The 15,699-nt window shown below is 35.8% G+C and overlaps 1 protein-coding gene across 5 annotated transcripts in view; it reads left to right on the top strand.

Moving 5' to 3' along the window:
- PTPN4 (protein tyrosine phosphatase non-receptor type 4) overlaps positions 1-15,699 on the top strand; it is a 111,578-nt gene extending 95,879 nt beyond the window's left edge. For 4 of the 5 annotated variants that reach the window (XM_014249392.2, XM_088058643.1, XM_014249393.2 and 1 more), the window contains exons 23-27: positions 81-227; positions 2,504-2,632; positions 4,078-4,226; positions 7,302-7,437; positions 9,184-15,699. In XM_014249392.2, coding sequence (XP_014104867.1) covers positions 81-227; positions 2,504-2,632; positions 4,078-4,226; positions 7,302-7,437; positions 9,184-9,270 — 648 coding nt within the window. In that variant the 3' untranslated portion in view covers positions 9,271-15,699. Of the gene's footprint in view, positions 1-80; positions 228-1,780; positions 1,900-2,503; positions 2,633-4,077; positions 4,227-7,301; positions 7,438-9,183 lie in introns of those variants that run through there. The other variant, XR_015773065.1, reaches the window with a different exon arrangement.

Here is a 15,699-nt window from a genome sequence, read left to right as displayed (position 1 = left end):
AAACTGTAAATATCTGATGCCTGACTTCCATTTGCTGGAATTATTTCAGGAACTGAAATAATGACTTTGTCTTCTCTTAGATGGAAATCCCTTCTTCCACAATAATCAACCAGTACATTGCTTGTCAAGGTCCATTACCGAACACTTGTCCTGATTTTTGGCAGATGACTTGGGAGCAAGGCTCTTCTATGGTTGTAATGTTAACAACTCAAGTAGAACGGGGCAGAGTAAGTAAAACATTTCTTTACATACAACTTCCATAATCTTCTGAAAAACTGAATATATTATGGTGGCATATAATATGACAAGGGGGATAGGAGGAAGTGGTTTTAAACTAGAAGAGTGTAGGTAGAGTAGATATAAGGAAGAAATTTTTACAATGTGGGTGATGAAATACTGGCACAAGTTGTCCAGAGAGGTTGGTGAATGTTCGTCTCTGGAAACATTGAAGGTCATATTGGATGGGGATCAGAGCAACTCAACCTAGTTGGAGATGTCCCTGCTCATTGCAGGGGGTTAGACAGGATGGCCTTAAAAAGTCCTTTCCAACCAGAACTGTTCTATCATTCTGTAACTGTTTTTCATAAGAGCAGTGCATTCCTAGTTCTTTTGCAATGATGAGTCTTAGATTTTAAACCTTCTGGTGCTGTTAGTGCAGCTAATATTTAAATTTTATTCCGTCCTGAAATGCACTTAACTCTTCATGTATTTCCTAAAACACTTTCAGTCTGCTTTGTTTGATTCTTTACTGTAAAGTAAAACACATCTAGAATTTACCTTCATAGAATTTTTTTTCTCTAAACTTCAAATGAGAGAACTCAAAAAAGTTGCATCAGTTTTCACAGAGTACTTCTTTGATATGTAGTGAGATTAACTTTCAAGGCAGCCTAACATAGCTTTGTAGTGTTAATGTCCCATGCCTGAATGGCTGTCTTATCAAGGATTTTCTTAAAACTTGAATTCTAAAATTTTCCATAAAATGTTATTCTGTGGCTATAAAGATTTGTTTAATCATGTGCAATAATCATTACCCTTCAATTTGTATATAAAACATGTTAAAAAAGAATACTAGTAATAGAGTAATTAGAGTTCAAATAAATAAAAATAATTGTGTATGGTTCTGTGAAAGGCCTCAGGTGTATTTTGTGGCATTTTTGGTTTTCATTTAAGCTGTAGCTTCTCCTTAATAGCTTTGGATTTTATGCAATTTTATCCTTTGGAGATAGGCAAAACAATCAAGTGTGGTCATACACAGAGTATAATTCCAGAGTTATTTGGTTTAGTCTGAAGCATTCACAGTACCACTGGCTGGTTAAGTGTGTGGACAGAAATGACTGTCTGGAATAATAGTGTAGTGGAATTCCTCCAAATCAAGACTTCTTTCAAAGATGGATTTATAGCGGGTTGTGGCCGTTCTGATCAACTGGGACTGTAGTTCAGCTGTCTGTATATATTCTGACTTTTTAATAACTATGTATTTGCTGTGAGGTCAGGCCTCTAAATAGAATTAAAATAATTGAAGGAAAGTTTCAGTGTTTTTAAACCATTTTTCAGTGACTCAATGTTTGCATGATGCTGCCTGCTCCCAAATAAACATGATTAGAGGGAATTTCAGTACAAGTGCCCTTTTACTTAGAGTTTTTTTGCAGATCTGCTACGAACAGACTTGCAATAGCAGTTCTCTGAGGTTCCCCCACCCCTTCAATAATGATATTTGTGGAGTTCTTTGGAGAGCTGCTTAATAATGAAATAAAAGGACTTATCTGTCTTATACCCATAGGCAGACTCCCTGCTCTAAAGCTGATCATGAGGCTTCTGACATCACTATCCCACTGCATGCCGGGATGTCTCAGTGGAGCAGGAAGTCTGCAAATCTGGCTGCTCTTAAAGACTCGCCAGGTGGGTTGGAAATGCAAAAGTACACTTGAGCTGAAATTACCTCTGTCATTAGGCATTTAAGCCATATATCAGAAAGTTATAGTGTTTGAAGCTTTCATTCACATTTGAGAACTTGATTGGGAGTCTCTGAAGTCCACCATCTTCATCCCCCTATTTTCTGCATTAGTTTAGCATTTTTTTTGTTGCGTATTTCCCTTTTTTTTGTTTGTTCTTTTCTTATATAAATGTACTTTGAGAAGATCAGATTAGGATTTTGGAGGTCAGAAGTGTTTATAAAGCAGCATTTTTGTCACTCAAGTGTTAAGACGGAATATTTATAGATAAACCCTTTAAAAATTTGAATGGAAATTAAAGGCATCCATCTTCAGTAAACTATGTGCAAGAGCTGGTGCATGTGTCCTCTTGTAAAGACATGCAGGAAATCTCTGTGATACCTTACTTTATAAACAATAATTAGGTAACAAAGTCAATTTGGTAAGTAAATAAATAGTGATTACAAAATAATTGAAATAATTTGTAACAAACAAAAGTATAAAAACTAGAGAAAATGAAAATAATACTGTGAATTTATACACAGGCGTCTTTAAAAATGTGTTGATCTTAGGTTAAATGCCATCAGTACTGGCCAGAGCCATCGGGAAGCTCATCATATGGGAATTTTCAGATTACCTGTCATTCAGAAGAAGGAAATCCTGCTTATGTCTTTCGAGAAATGACATTGACTAATCTGGAGGTAAAATCTTAATATATTTTCATGTATTAATCTGCAGAATCCTTGGATACTACCTAAAACATACGTAGATTTTCTTTTTGACTTGGTCTCATATCCATGTAAATGGAACTGTTTATTTCTAGAACCCTCTAGAAAGCTACTCATTGTCATCTACTTTCCTAGGACAAATTTTGTCCATAGAATGATAACAGGCCTTTCATAAGTGAAAATATCACAGAGGTTCATTTTTCATAATCATATTAATTGGATCATATGAAGGATATATTATTTATCCTAGAAGTTTTTATTGGTGTCTTTCATAACTTGGCCAAAGAAAAAGACTAATAAAAGAACTTGGGAAACTTTTTATTCCCATGATGTTTTCAGAACATGAGAAATTTGGGGTGTTTCATCGTCACAACTGAAAGTCTTTGTAGAGGCAAACAGTTCTTAATTCCATCTTGAACAATATGAAGAATAAGATGATGAAAGTTAAATCCTGCTGAGAGAAAGATGAATCTGGAGTTGTGAATACATGTAAACAAGGACCTTTTTGAACATGCATTGCATGATTTTCAGGGCATGTGTAGTTTTCAGAGCCTCCCCAGCCAGCATTTCAATTTCAGAAATGTTTGGAAATGAGTGTCTGGAATTTAGTTCACATACTTATTTGTTGATGCTTGAGTTACTGGTTGAGAAGCCAGTTTTATTGAGCTGCCTTTTAGTCAATTTGCAGTTAAAATTCCTGTCCCGTGTCCTGTTGAGACAATTGCTCATCCTCTATCAGGCGTGGAATCTCTGTAAATTATTCAGTGCCTAAAGGCTATTTAAAGTGCAGTAGCTCCTCTTTTGAAATTCGACTCTGGTTGCTCGGGATGTCCCCTCCCCTAACCAGGGGCCGATTGATTATATTTGTAATACCAGAGTAAGAGCCAGGAGAGAGTGGAAAACAAAGTCATTGTGCCTTGTAGGTGTAGGAGGTGCAGATCAAGCCAAAACACTGCTGCTGTTCACACAGGGTCTGAAGGAAAGCTTTTATGTCTGATCTCCCCTCCCTGCCTCACTTCTGTCATTTGATCTTATAAGATACTATCTCATTCTGTTAAATTTGGTTTGCTAAGAATATCACCACCTTCTTGTACATCTTGTGTTCAGTTAAATTGCAGGTATCCTTCAACTGCTTTGCTATTAGGTGCTCTGTAATTTTTTTCACCTGTTGAAGATGTAAGCATTTGTGGATTTCCTTTTTTCCTTTTAAGCAAAAAAAAAAAAGAAAAAGTGATTATAAAATTCAGGATGACCAATGATTAACACTAATAAAGCACTGCTAGTTGCCTGAAGCCACTTCGATTATGGCTACAAGTTGCTATAAATGTACTATTGATTTTTTTTTTTATTATTCTTTTTTGGTGCTCTTTTAAATGGGACTTGAATTACCCTTGATTAAATTTCATGTTTCTGATTAGAAAGAGGAAAGCCGCCAGCTAACCCAAATCCAGTACATAGCATGGCCTGATCATGGGGTTCCTGATGATTCCAGCGATTTCCTAGATTTTGTGTGTCTTGTGCGAAAGAAGAGGGCTGGCAGAGAAGAACCTGTTGTTGTTCACTGCAGGTATCAAATTTTTTTCCAATTTTATCATATTTTATTTAAATCTTCAAAATGAACTTTTTATGATCAAATAGGTACTCTGTGCTTTGTTCTTGAAATAAACATTTCATAGTATCTGCTTTGGGGAAGACAGGAAAACTCAACATTGAAATAAAACAAATACTTAATGTGGTAATCACATTTCAATAAGCAAAATTTTGCATAGCAAGATGTGTTGATCTGTGCAGGCATTTTGCTAGGATGTTTTGTTTTGTTTGCAATTTAAATGCTTGTCATAACAATCAACATAATATTTCAGGGAAATGGCAAAAGATACTTGGTAACCATGAGGAGTAGGTTCCTATTCTACAAAGCTCTAGAATAGCTGTGTAAGTGATCCATAGTGGAAAATGTGGGTGGCTTATTAAAAGATCAATTAAAAAATACTTTCTCTCAAGTCTGCAGTCTTACTCCACATGGTATTTTGATGCATACATTAAGATGACACATTTTTCTCAATAATTCACTTTTGTTGTGAATTAAAATAACTGTTATTTAGATCTTAACATACACATGAAATGTGATTTTTCTTTTTCTTTTGCCATACTTTTTAATAGCATTCTCCATTCCTGTAGTGAATTTCAAGATCTTAATAATTTTAAAGTACCTAATTAGAAAACAAGAATAATGCTAGTTGTTTTCAAATTTACATGTGCTATCACAATTCTTGGGGAGCAGTTCTGTGAATAATATTTGACCTCTCAATTCTGAATACTCCCCAGAGCATCCGGGTTCCTGAGTCAGGCATATATCATTCTTTTCAGAAAGAAACTGAGAAGTGTAAGTGATAAAATATATTTAAAGAATACGAGTAAACTAGACATTTATTGAAGGAGATGGAAGAAAAAGAAAAATAAACGTTGTGTATCAGAAATTGTATTTCATCAGTTCTGCTCTTAAGTTCTGTTTTATGCAGGTCAGGGTGAATCTTATTGACTAGGGAAACTAGTACCAGAATGACAGTGCCTTAACTGACACTGCTTCTCAGCTTCCATTATTGATATACTTTTGGTTAATTTGGTAGTGAAAAGATGGTGAAAATGGCAGCCAAATACACCCTCTATGATATAAAGCATGATAGTCTGCAGAAACACTGCAGCAACATTGGAGAGCAGGAACAGTTTCATTCATCTCAAGGAGGCACCAGTTCAGATCCAAACTGATAATTTCAATTTGTAATTGAAGCTTGGATGAAAAATTTATGTTTCACAGAAGCAAAGAGATGGAATATCACAGTTGAACATAAGTTACTTAATTGGCCCAACTTGGCGGCTCTTGGGAGGTATAACCAAATTCCAGCAGGGAGTCAAGCAGAAGGAGCCCAGGTGTTCCTCCATATGGTGCATGCACTCTATTTTTAACATCTCTTCAGTATAATAGGACAGGGCATTAGTGCAACAAAATTTGTTTTCAGGACTAAGCCACCAGCTTTAGTGTGAAGAATCCAAGTAGCTAATAGAAAATTATTTTAGTTTTACAATAATTATAATAATAATTTAAAAACTAAATGGTCCAAACCCACAGAGATTATAAGGCAGCAAAGACCTTAAGGAGCTGGAAAGGTTTTTATTTATTGAGCTGCATAAACCACTCATTTCTGATGCTATGTCATATGGGGCTTTTTGTCTTTTCGAGGTCTTACTGGTTTTGTTGAGCAGTTTCTAATTCTTGTTCTAGATGAGATGGGGAACCACCCATCCTGTCCATGCTCTTCATGATTTTCATGCCCTGTCTCAGTGTTCTACTCCATCAGTCAGTGTTCTCTTTTTCTAAGCGGAAAAGTCTATCCTACCTTATATTTGTCATAGGAAAATTATCGCATTTTCCATTGTTGTTGTCCTCTGAATCTTTTGAAATTTTAAAATTAATCATTAGGTTCTTTGACAGTTACTGTTTGTTCCTGCTTGGATTTGATAAAGCATTCTGCATTTAAGTTCTATATGTATAAGTTCTAGAAATATGAAATACTACTGAATCATTTTATATAACCAGCACATTTACAGCTTGTCTTAAAATTCTTATGACATCACTGAAATATAGAGTAGCTTTAATGCCACCTCCTGGACAAAGATTTAAATAGTAGTTTAGCCAGACTTAATTTGAAGTAACTCTTTAAAATCAGAACAAGTAACTTTCAAAGTTTGAAATGTTTATATTAATCACTTGAGATCCAAATACTTTGGTTTATTGTATGAGTTGGGATAATGCTGGCATTTCAAAATATGTATTTAGCCCTGTACTCGAATATGGGGAAACATTTGTTTTCTGTTTCAAAAGTGTAACATTAAGTGAAAATTGAAACTGTTCATTGAATTCAAGGTTAAATATTCAGTCTTTAAGGCTTGCTGTTCTGGAAAAGCATATGTGTATATAAAACAAGGTAGATTAATCTTTTGATTTGTTTTATTTTTAAGGGAAAAAGTTCGTAAGCTCTCTTGATAATTTTGCCATTCTGACCATGTTATGGTACTTCCTTGTCTTGAAAGGGATTGCTTTTATGTATTCCTTTTCAATCTATACAATCTAGATCTGTATTGTGCTTTTTAATAACAAGAGAACAATCCTTATTGTCACCCTACAGAGATTTCTAGTAATTGTTCTTTTCCTTATTTGGAAATAGGAAGGTATTAATCACTTGAGGGACATGAATATAATTTTATTGGCCCAACATTCCAGAAATCATTTCAGTAATGGTCAAACTGACACAACATGTCCAGCATATGCTGGTGTTTTGTTATCCTCTAGATGTTAATGTGGTTTATAATTAACAAACACCTCTGTAAGTTCTACTCAGGGGAATGGCTGGATAGGGCAGTTCCTCTTCCAAGGAGTGGCAGTTCCATACTGATGGGTTTTGCTCCGTTCAGGTGGGACTGAGGCTGCTTGCAGACACAGACACAACCAGTCCAATCCCTGCCCCAGCAGTGTGGGAGTCATAATGATGAACTCTGAGAATCAAGGAGAAGGAAGGTCTTTTAAGTATTAACTGTACTCCAGACACTTGATTTCATTTTCCACTTTATTTTGTTGCTTTTCCAGTGCTGGGATTGGACGGACGGGGGTTCTGATCACGATGGAGACAGCGATGTGTCTCATTGAGTGCAATCAGCCTGTTTATCCTCTAGATATTGTAAGAACCATGAGAGATCAAAGAGCCATGATGATCCAGACACCTGTGAGTATCATCCCTGCTGTTCTTTGTTGTAGAACAGTAATTTCCTATGATTCAGTCATATTGGGTGGATTTTTAATATACTTGTTGATCATATTGCAGAGATCACCTTTACCCAGTGTAGCTATAGCCTTGGCTTCAGGCAAAAATAAATTCCTGAGGCTACTGGAAAGGAGCAAATCTTTAAATTTCTACAGAAAAAAAAAGCACAGCTGTTTCAGGGATGCCGGGCAAATAATGACAAAAAGGGTCAATTTTCAGCAGTGTAAAAATTGCTCAGAGAAGAAAGCAGGAACCTAATTCCAGGTGTTGGGTGGGAATAGTATAAAAGATAAACACATAGAACCAAGACATGCAAGAGAAAACTTCAGCAATGAAATTAAAGTGATTTTATGTTGCCTTAGTTGTAAGGGAAATAAGTACTCATGTTTCACTAAAAAGTTGTTGTATCCAGGTAGCACAGGAAGGATGAGAAAAGTGATACATGAAAAATAGTGAAGGATGGCTCTTGCTGTTAGTGACAGTTCTCCAGGATGGATAGCTATCTCTCTACCGTATGTAGAGGGGGAGAAGGTGTTATTAGCAAAGGTAGGAGTTGCATGGTGAGGGTTTTAACTGCATTTTTTCACAGTATGTGCTCAGTATCATCTGGTCTCTTTTTTCTTAGAAAACAAAAAAATGTCAAGATTCAGTGAAAAGCATATGTTTTGTGCATCAGAGAGAGGTGGACTAATAAAGAAATTGGTTTTTCTGAGGTTTCATGAGCAGCAGCCGTTCCCGTTCCTCCGCTGGCAGCCTGGAGCTGGGCTCGTGGGGTTCGCTCGCTTGTCCGCATGGGAGCGCTGTGCGCAGCCAGCTCGCAGCCTCGGGGAGCGCTGGGGACAAACGCGGCTTTTACACAAATGGAGAGAAATGGACTATTTCATACAGACCCAGGATACAGGACAGCAAATAATAGATACAGGATAGCAAATAATGGCTCTAGTGCTAGATATGCTAGTGCTCCCTTCTAAGACCTGACGTCACTAACTGCTGCATAGAGAGAGCTGTTCTACAGCACTGACACTGCAGGTGTGCTGGAGTTCGAACCAGCACAGACACATTGTGCAGGATGCAATGTGAGTTTTGGCGCTGTGCATTTATTTTGGTTTGTTTTCATTATATTCTAATTTGATTACTGTCGGGTTTTTTAACTATTATTTGTGTAAAAGAAACAGTCATCTCTGTGTGTGCAGGTGCTAGACTTGGATGCATTGAAGAGTTAGACATTATATAATGTTAAGAAACAGGAGATCTGCATTTTTAAAACATGAAACAGTTTTCTTCTAAATCAAATTCTGACAGGGAGGTGTTCATAACATGCCTGAATTAATGTTAGTATGAAAAAGTGATTTGAAACTATGGCTTCTAAATCCAAGGGTGTGGAAACCCCAGGTCAGTGAAATTTCAGCAAGGAAATAAAGAGCAGAAAATTACTAAATAGGTGATGTTGTAATAATAATAATAATGGGGTTTGGGGTATGACTTTTGGTATATATTTCAAAGTGCCATTCATCCTATTCTTCTGTTGAGAAACAAAATGCTCTCATCTAAAGTTCCTTTTCTATTGTGTTTCCTAAACTAACTTTGAACCACAGCTCTTGGCCTGTCAAGAGAATGGGGTGGGGAAACTTGAGGCCTTTTCAATTTCCAAATGACATTTTTCAACTGCATTTCTTTTCAATTTACTGAATCTACTTTCCTTTTCAGAGTCAGTACAGATTTGTATGTGAAGCTATTTTGAAGGTGTACGAAGAAGGATTTATTAAACCTTTACAAACATCACTGCATAAGTAAAGAGCAAAAAACCTGTGACATCAATTGAGGAATCCTGTCCTCTCTAATGAACTGGCAACATTCTTTGTGCCATAATACTGCTTGCAGGAAATGGTAGTGAAGTACAGCAAAGAATTGACAAAGGACTTTGAAAACTTCAGCACTGTTGCACTTTATGTTGAAACAAAAATCAGTCTCTGAAACTCTTCTAACCTTCATCTGTTTGAAGACTTTATTTCACGATTCGCTCCGAACAAACCATAAACTGAAAGAACTAATTGTGTTCAGGGTAATCTACGATATTTCATTGTAGTGCCATATACTGCGCTTCTGGTTGAATTGCTACAAACAAGGCTTGGAATTATTTCACTCTGTTTTACACCCATGTCTCTTAAAATGAAAAATGAAAAAATACACTAAGCCATGGTCTTTTTCCAGTGCTAGTTTTATTTACTATGTACAGATTCTCACAGTTTTGTTTTTTACAACATTAGCAATATTGCCAATACTAGATAGATACACACTGCCTACTGATGCAGCACACTTTGTCCTACACCCTTACTAGAGACCAGCTGGTTGTTAGAGGAGAGCTGGCGTCTCTTAAGCCAGCAGTAGCTGCATAATGCCCACTTACCAGCATCTTGTACAAAATAATAACAATAAAAATTTTAAAAAAACAACAGATAAATAAACAGCATCTCTTTGGCACAGCTTGTGTGTCATACACTGGTGTATTCTGATTCGTGTGACTTCTGATTATGTGATGGGAACTAGTGCATGCATTATGTCTTAACCCCTTAAGTGCCTTGAGACTTACAGTGTACATCCAGTGAAAGGCACTCATGATTCCATGGGGGTGGAATTGTCCTGTCATATTTATCTTAATGGGTTCAGATTTTTTAAATGGCCCTTGGTGCTTGGAATGTGTTACCACAAGGGGTCATGGAAATACCATTCCCTCTTCCCTTATACAAGTACTTGTGTGCTACTCGCTGTAGCAAAAGCACCTCTGCCAACTTAATGAATGAGCATTGTATGCTGCTGTGTTGTAATTATATGAAAAATCTGACACATTCCTTCATTCCTTCCAACTAGAAACTTACTAGCATCTTACCATGAAATGCTGGTAGGTCATTAGAAGCTGATACCTTGATTTATCCTTTTATTGAGAATAGCTGTTGTACTTGATTAGACATAATTCTTTAATAGCACTGATAATTAAGTTGAACTTACAATCAGATGTGATCTAATTCCATTACCTTCTAACTAACTTGTTAAGTCCTCATAGTTGATTTCAAGCCATGTTCGTACAGGTCTGCCTTTTATTTTCTTTTTTTTGTTTGGAGGGGAGAAGGGAGGAGAACACTATGAAGTTATCCTAGAACTTAATTTTCATTTCATAACGACCCCAGTCGCCTTCTGTTATGCCTGTGCAAAATTGTTCCAGTTGGTATGGGTTGCTTCTTATTTAAGTAGGTAGAAGATTTGTAAGAAATGTCTGTCTGATACAGTATCTGAGCTCATTCTAAAGATGCCATTTTCAAATATTTTTCTAGTATAGGAGAAACCAAGTCAGAAGCAAGGTACCCAGTGTAATATATTGTAAAAAAAAAGTCACTTATCTGACTGCCCTGTGACAGCATAACATTGTGCCCTCTATTTAAAAGTTTTAATTTATTGTACTGGTTTCCTGAAAATGTTTATCCATTAAATTTTGTTGTAAGCTATATATATAGCATAGAATTAAAATGGAAAGTTCTACGCTAAATAATTTTTAACTATTGAAGAATTATATTGTATAATATACTGTGTTCTATGGACATTTGAAACAGATCAGCTATGAACTATTAAATGAAAAGGGATTCAGGCAAAGTGAAATCCTGGTTTATGACTTAGTAATGAACAAGAACCACAATGCCAAATGGAAGATAGAGTTTTAAATATTTTTAGAAAACGAAATTATATTAGGAGGGCTGTGGCTCTGTTACTTATATTTCTAGATTTGATGCTTAAGTCATTGTTATCCCTCAGTGAAAAATAAATTTTACAAGAATCTCTGGATCTGAACTGAACTGAGGAAGAGTAATATAGTAGCTTTAATCTTAGTTATATTTTAAGCCATTTGCAACAAAAATTCTTTTTTATAATTCTTTAACTCCATGTGATGAGGTTATTAGCTGAGTTGCTGGCTAGTTGGAACGTTATATTGACCTCAGCACTTAATGTCCAAAAAGTAAAATAATTCATCCATTATACTAAAAGAAATTTTCTTCACAGTCAAATTGTTAACAAAACTAGCATTAGCCCTGTTATTCTGAGGGAAATCAGAAAGAGAGGTTATAGCAGCATTATATAGCATTGGTATGTCACATATTTTAATATTCTTATGTAAAATTACCATGGCAGTTCGAGTTCAAAAGACCCATTTATACCACAATTAAGTGTGGGATATGTATTGGTCATCTGTCACTGCTGTTTTGATTACAAACACAGGCAAGAATAATGGGTCTCTTCAAAATTTTCCTCTGCACTGACTGGTAGTTTATTAACTAACTGCACTGGGGAAATACTTGGAACAAAGTACCTATTCTTAATTAATTGGCCATCAGCGACTCAGTGGCTTTTGGCTTCTCCAAAGCCAGGATAAAGGTAACCAAAAACTGCTTGGGAAAGAGAATAGCACTGAAGCCTTTCTGCACCATAAATCAGTCATTTAAATTTTTCTACCTGTTGTGGTATAAATGGCCTTTAAAATATTTTTATATGGCCAAAAAAAGCAAAACTGCTTAATATTTTACTTTGGGTTATGAAGATCTGTATCATCCTTAGGAGTTTTTTAAAGAAGTTTTTGTATGTTTCATGCTGTACAAAACATGAATGTATCTTTCAGACATGATGACTTATATGTGATTGGTGTTATGACTGTTGGATTTTATGAATAATTATTTTCATACCATTTGATTAGGAAAAATGTTGGGTGGGTGTGGGAAAAGAGTATGTTTGTAACACTTCCATGATACAAATCCAGTTTAAGAAGAAAAAAATGTAGTTTTCATTGTAAATAAGAGCAATATTATGACAATTTTGTGCCAATGTAAAATGTTAAGATTTTTGGTTTTACTTTTAGGTTCAGATTGAAAACTACCACTACCATCTCTTGTTTAAAATGGATTTGAAGGGGTTTTTTTTAGTAGAAAGACATGGGGCTCTAGTGGGAGGCTTTGAGTGTTTTTTGGGAGCATTTTTTATTTTTGCTAAATATGAAATAAGATACAGGTATTGTTTAACAAACCACCTACAGATTGTCAACCAGTCCACTTTAAGAAATACTGCATTAGATATCCCAGATAACTGAGAGCTGAAAAATTAATTTATCATGAGTTTAGAAGCAATTAGTATTTTCAATTACTTGTAAGTCTTAAACAGTGTAATACTGCTTTTAAGCATTTTTTTTTTAATCTATTCTCTCCCAGTTATGAAAAAGACAATGCTTGGGGTTTTTTCTCACTAGGTTTAATGCTAGCTGACATTTCTTCTATGCTTCTCTGTTAAATCTCAGAAGCTTATATGCCATATAGATAAAGCAATAACACTTCTAGAATATCTGATTACAGTCTGGCACACCATGTACTAAAGAAAGGGTGAGAAAGCAGTTGGGACATTAATAAACATGAGGAGTTTGTTATGGAACTTGTGTGGCTGGCAACTTTCCATGGAGACCTTCCAAAAAGCTTCATGGTACCCGTGGAAGGGCCAAAATGCAGGAGACGTGCTGCAGTTGCGCTACCCAGGGAAACAGGAAGAAGGGAAGGTCTGGCATAGAGATGTTGGGGCTCCAGGTATGCTGTGGAGCTGAATTATGTGATATTTTTATGCTTATGCAGTGTGTGTGCAGGTGTGTGGGTGATGTTTGATGGCTCAGGGAATTAGCATGAGCATGAAAAGCTCTACAGATCCACCAATTTCCAAGCAAAAGAAGATTGTTCAGTACATATGCTGTAGTTTTGACTGTAGAGCCACTATGCAGGCAGTCAACAAGCCTCTCAGCCCTGAGGATAAAAGGAATGATTTGGTTATGGTCCACATGACAAATTTTGCATATCTGGACTTCCACCAAGTAGAGGAATAGTGTCATCTAATATCAGTTGCAGTCTTTTTGTAGCTCACATCTCAGGTCCCCAGTTGGCTGGGTTTGGGTATATTGCCAATTTTAGTACCCATCTTTTGATCTGAGACTGAGAAAGGTCTTTCCCATTGCTACGTCTAGTGCTAGGATCCAGTATTAAGATCTGGTAAAAACATATTCATTGACTAACTGTGGATCTTGCATGAATATGCAGGGATTTATAATTCGTGGTGATTGGGAAGCTGTTAGAAGGACGAAATGGTTGGTTTGTTTCAGTGTAACTGTTCTGTCCAGCCTGTTATCCCACTGCACTTAGTCACTTGTTTGTTTACAAGTCTGCAAAGAAGGCTAGTTCCCTATCACTGGATTTTACCTCTGTGCTTGTTACTTCCACAGGTGTCTATCTTTTCATAGGGCTTCTCCTGCTACAAGTTTCGATCTGGTGCATAAGGTGTAAGTTCTGGCTATTGGCTTTGGCATGTTTTGCTCATTGAGATCTCAGTGGTGAAAAGGAGAGAAAAACCACTTTCTTTAAAAAAATGCTGAACTACTCAATTTAAAAAATTTAGACATTTTGATTAATAGCCTCATTTTAAAAAGTCACTAAAATATCTGATTCTAGTCTGCTGTAGCAAGAACGGTGGTTCATGGACTGGCTGGCAGCTCTTTGGTTGTGGTATTTCATATTTAGCAAGCTTAAACATTTTAAAGGATAATTTTTTTCAAAGTGTTTTGATGTTTGAATAGTAGCACTTTATCTCATGCTTACTACTGACTGAACTATTGGACAAAATAAATTGGGTTTGGAGAGAGATGCTTAATGGGTTTCTGTACAGAGATGATTCAGATTACACCCTGGTTGAATGCTTTCTGTTGTTCCAACCATTTCTTGTTGATTGTTCATGTGTTTGAGGGATTTTCAGAAAATAGATATTAATAAGATAATTATATCATCTCAATTTTCCTATCTTAATATGAATATGAAGCCTGCATTTGGGAAAAAAATTAAAAAGGAAACAAAAAAAGGTGCAAATAGAAACTTACAGGGTACTTGTAAATTTATCTCTGTGCTCTCTCTCAGCTAGCTGCAAATTAGCTGTTTACTGTAAATGTTTCTGCTAAGCATTATTTTTAACATTAGATTGATTACCTGGAAATCAGTATTCCTTTTTTTTTTTTTTTTACTTAACTTATTTGAATTTTGATAACTAAAGATAATGCACAGCAACCTAGGCCAGGGGCCTGAGACATGAATGAAAGGGTTAAAACAGTTTATGTTAAGTTGTTTTGTTCTTTAACTAGAATATATCCACAAGGACTAGACTATAAATGATCCAGTGCAGTTATCTCAGTACATTTGGGCACCACAGTAACAACCCATAATAATCTTACAGGAAAATTAAGGTGAGAGAGTGAAGGTTTTATCCAGTGTATCCAGATTTGTTTTCCATTTGGTTTGCTTCATTTACCAGTGATCCCATTTTAACCAGTCAGTTGGCCAGGCTCTTTGTATAAGGCTTGGGGTTTTTCTGTAGCAGGTGCTATTCTATGTGTAAATTCAAAGGGAGGAGTATTATTTAGATCATTATTAACAATCAGATGGTGGCAATATTTTTGCCAGTTATTTCTGGTAATTAGTTTGCATTTCCAGCTGTGGCTTTCAGTTGTCAAATTTCATCTCAGTTTCATGATGCTGAATGATGGACTGCAAATGTGGAGTAAATCATCTCAGAGTTGAACAGCTCTTCATTTCTTTAGACTAACTCTTGTGTATCTTTATTAATATTGGGGGGATGCAAAGGCTCTTCCCATTCAGCAGACTTCTGCCTATAAATTTGTTTAAAAGCACATGAGGGGGAGGGAAAAAACAAACCAACAACCTAAATGCTCCATCTTGGCTGAGCAGCCAGGGTGGTTGATGAAAAATTATGGAAACTTGAAATTGGTCAACACTGGACAATGTGAAAATAAATTCAGTTTTTGTCACTGCAGCTACTGTATGCTTTAAAGGGCCTTATGTATTTGTCCTCATTTTGATAAAATGAAATTTCTTGCCATTAAAATTATACACTAACTTCTACCGAAAACCAGCAGTTCCCAGGATAAATATGCTAATTAACATTTAACAAGTCTTGTTTTAGTCTTAAGTAAAATTTCATTCTGTTATGTGAAAAAATGCTGTTATGCATATTTTGTGGATATATTTAATTTCAGTTGACAAATAGTTGTCTAGGTACAGACTTGAAAATATATATATAGTTTACTTGTGGATCTTAATTGTTTAATTGCAAAATAAAGATGTGCTTTAGTAATTTAAAGTTAAA

This window comes from Pseudopodoces humilis, chromosome 8, assembly GCF_049639895.1.
Source record: "Pseudopodoces humilis isolate 2021_Gansu_Grassland_sample_001 chromosome 8, ASM4963989v1, whole genome shotgun sequence".
Classification (NCBI taxonomy): domain Eukaryota; kingdom Metazoa; phylum Chordata; class Aves; order Passeriformes; family Paridae; genus Pseudopodoces; species Pseudopodoces humilis.
The sequence above is the reverse complement of the archived record's forward strand: the minus strand, read 5'-3'. Positions and strand labels throughout refer to the sequence as shown.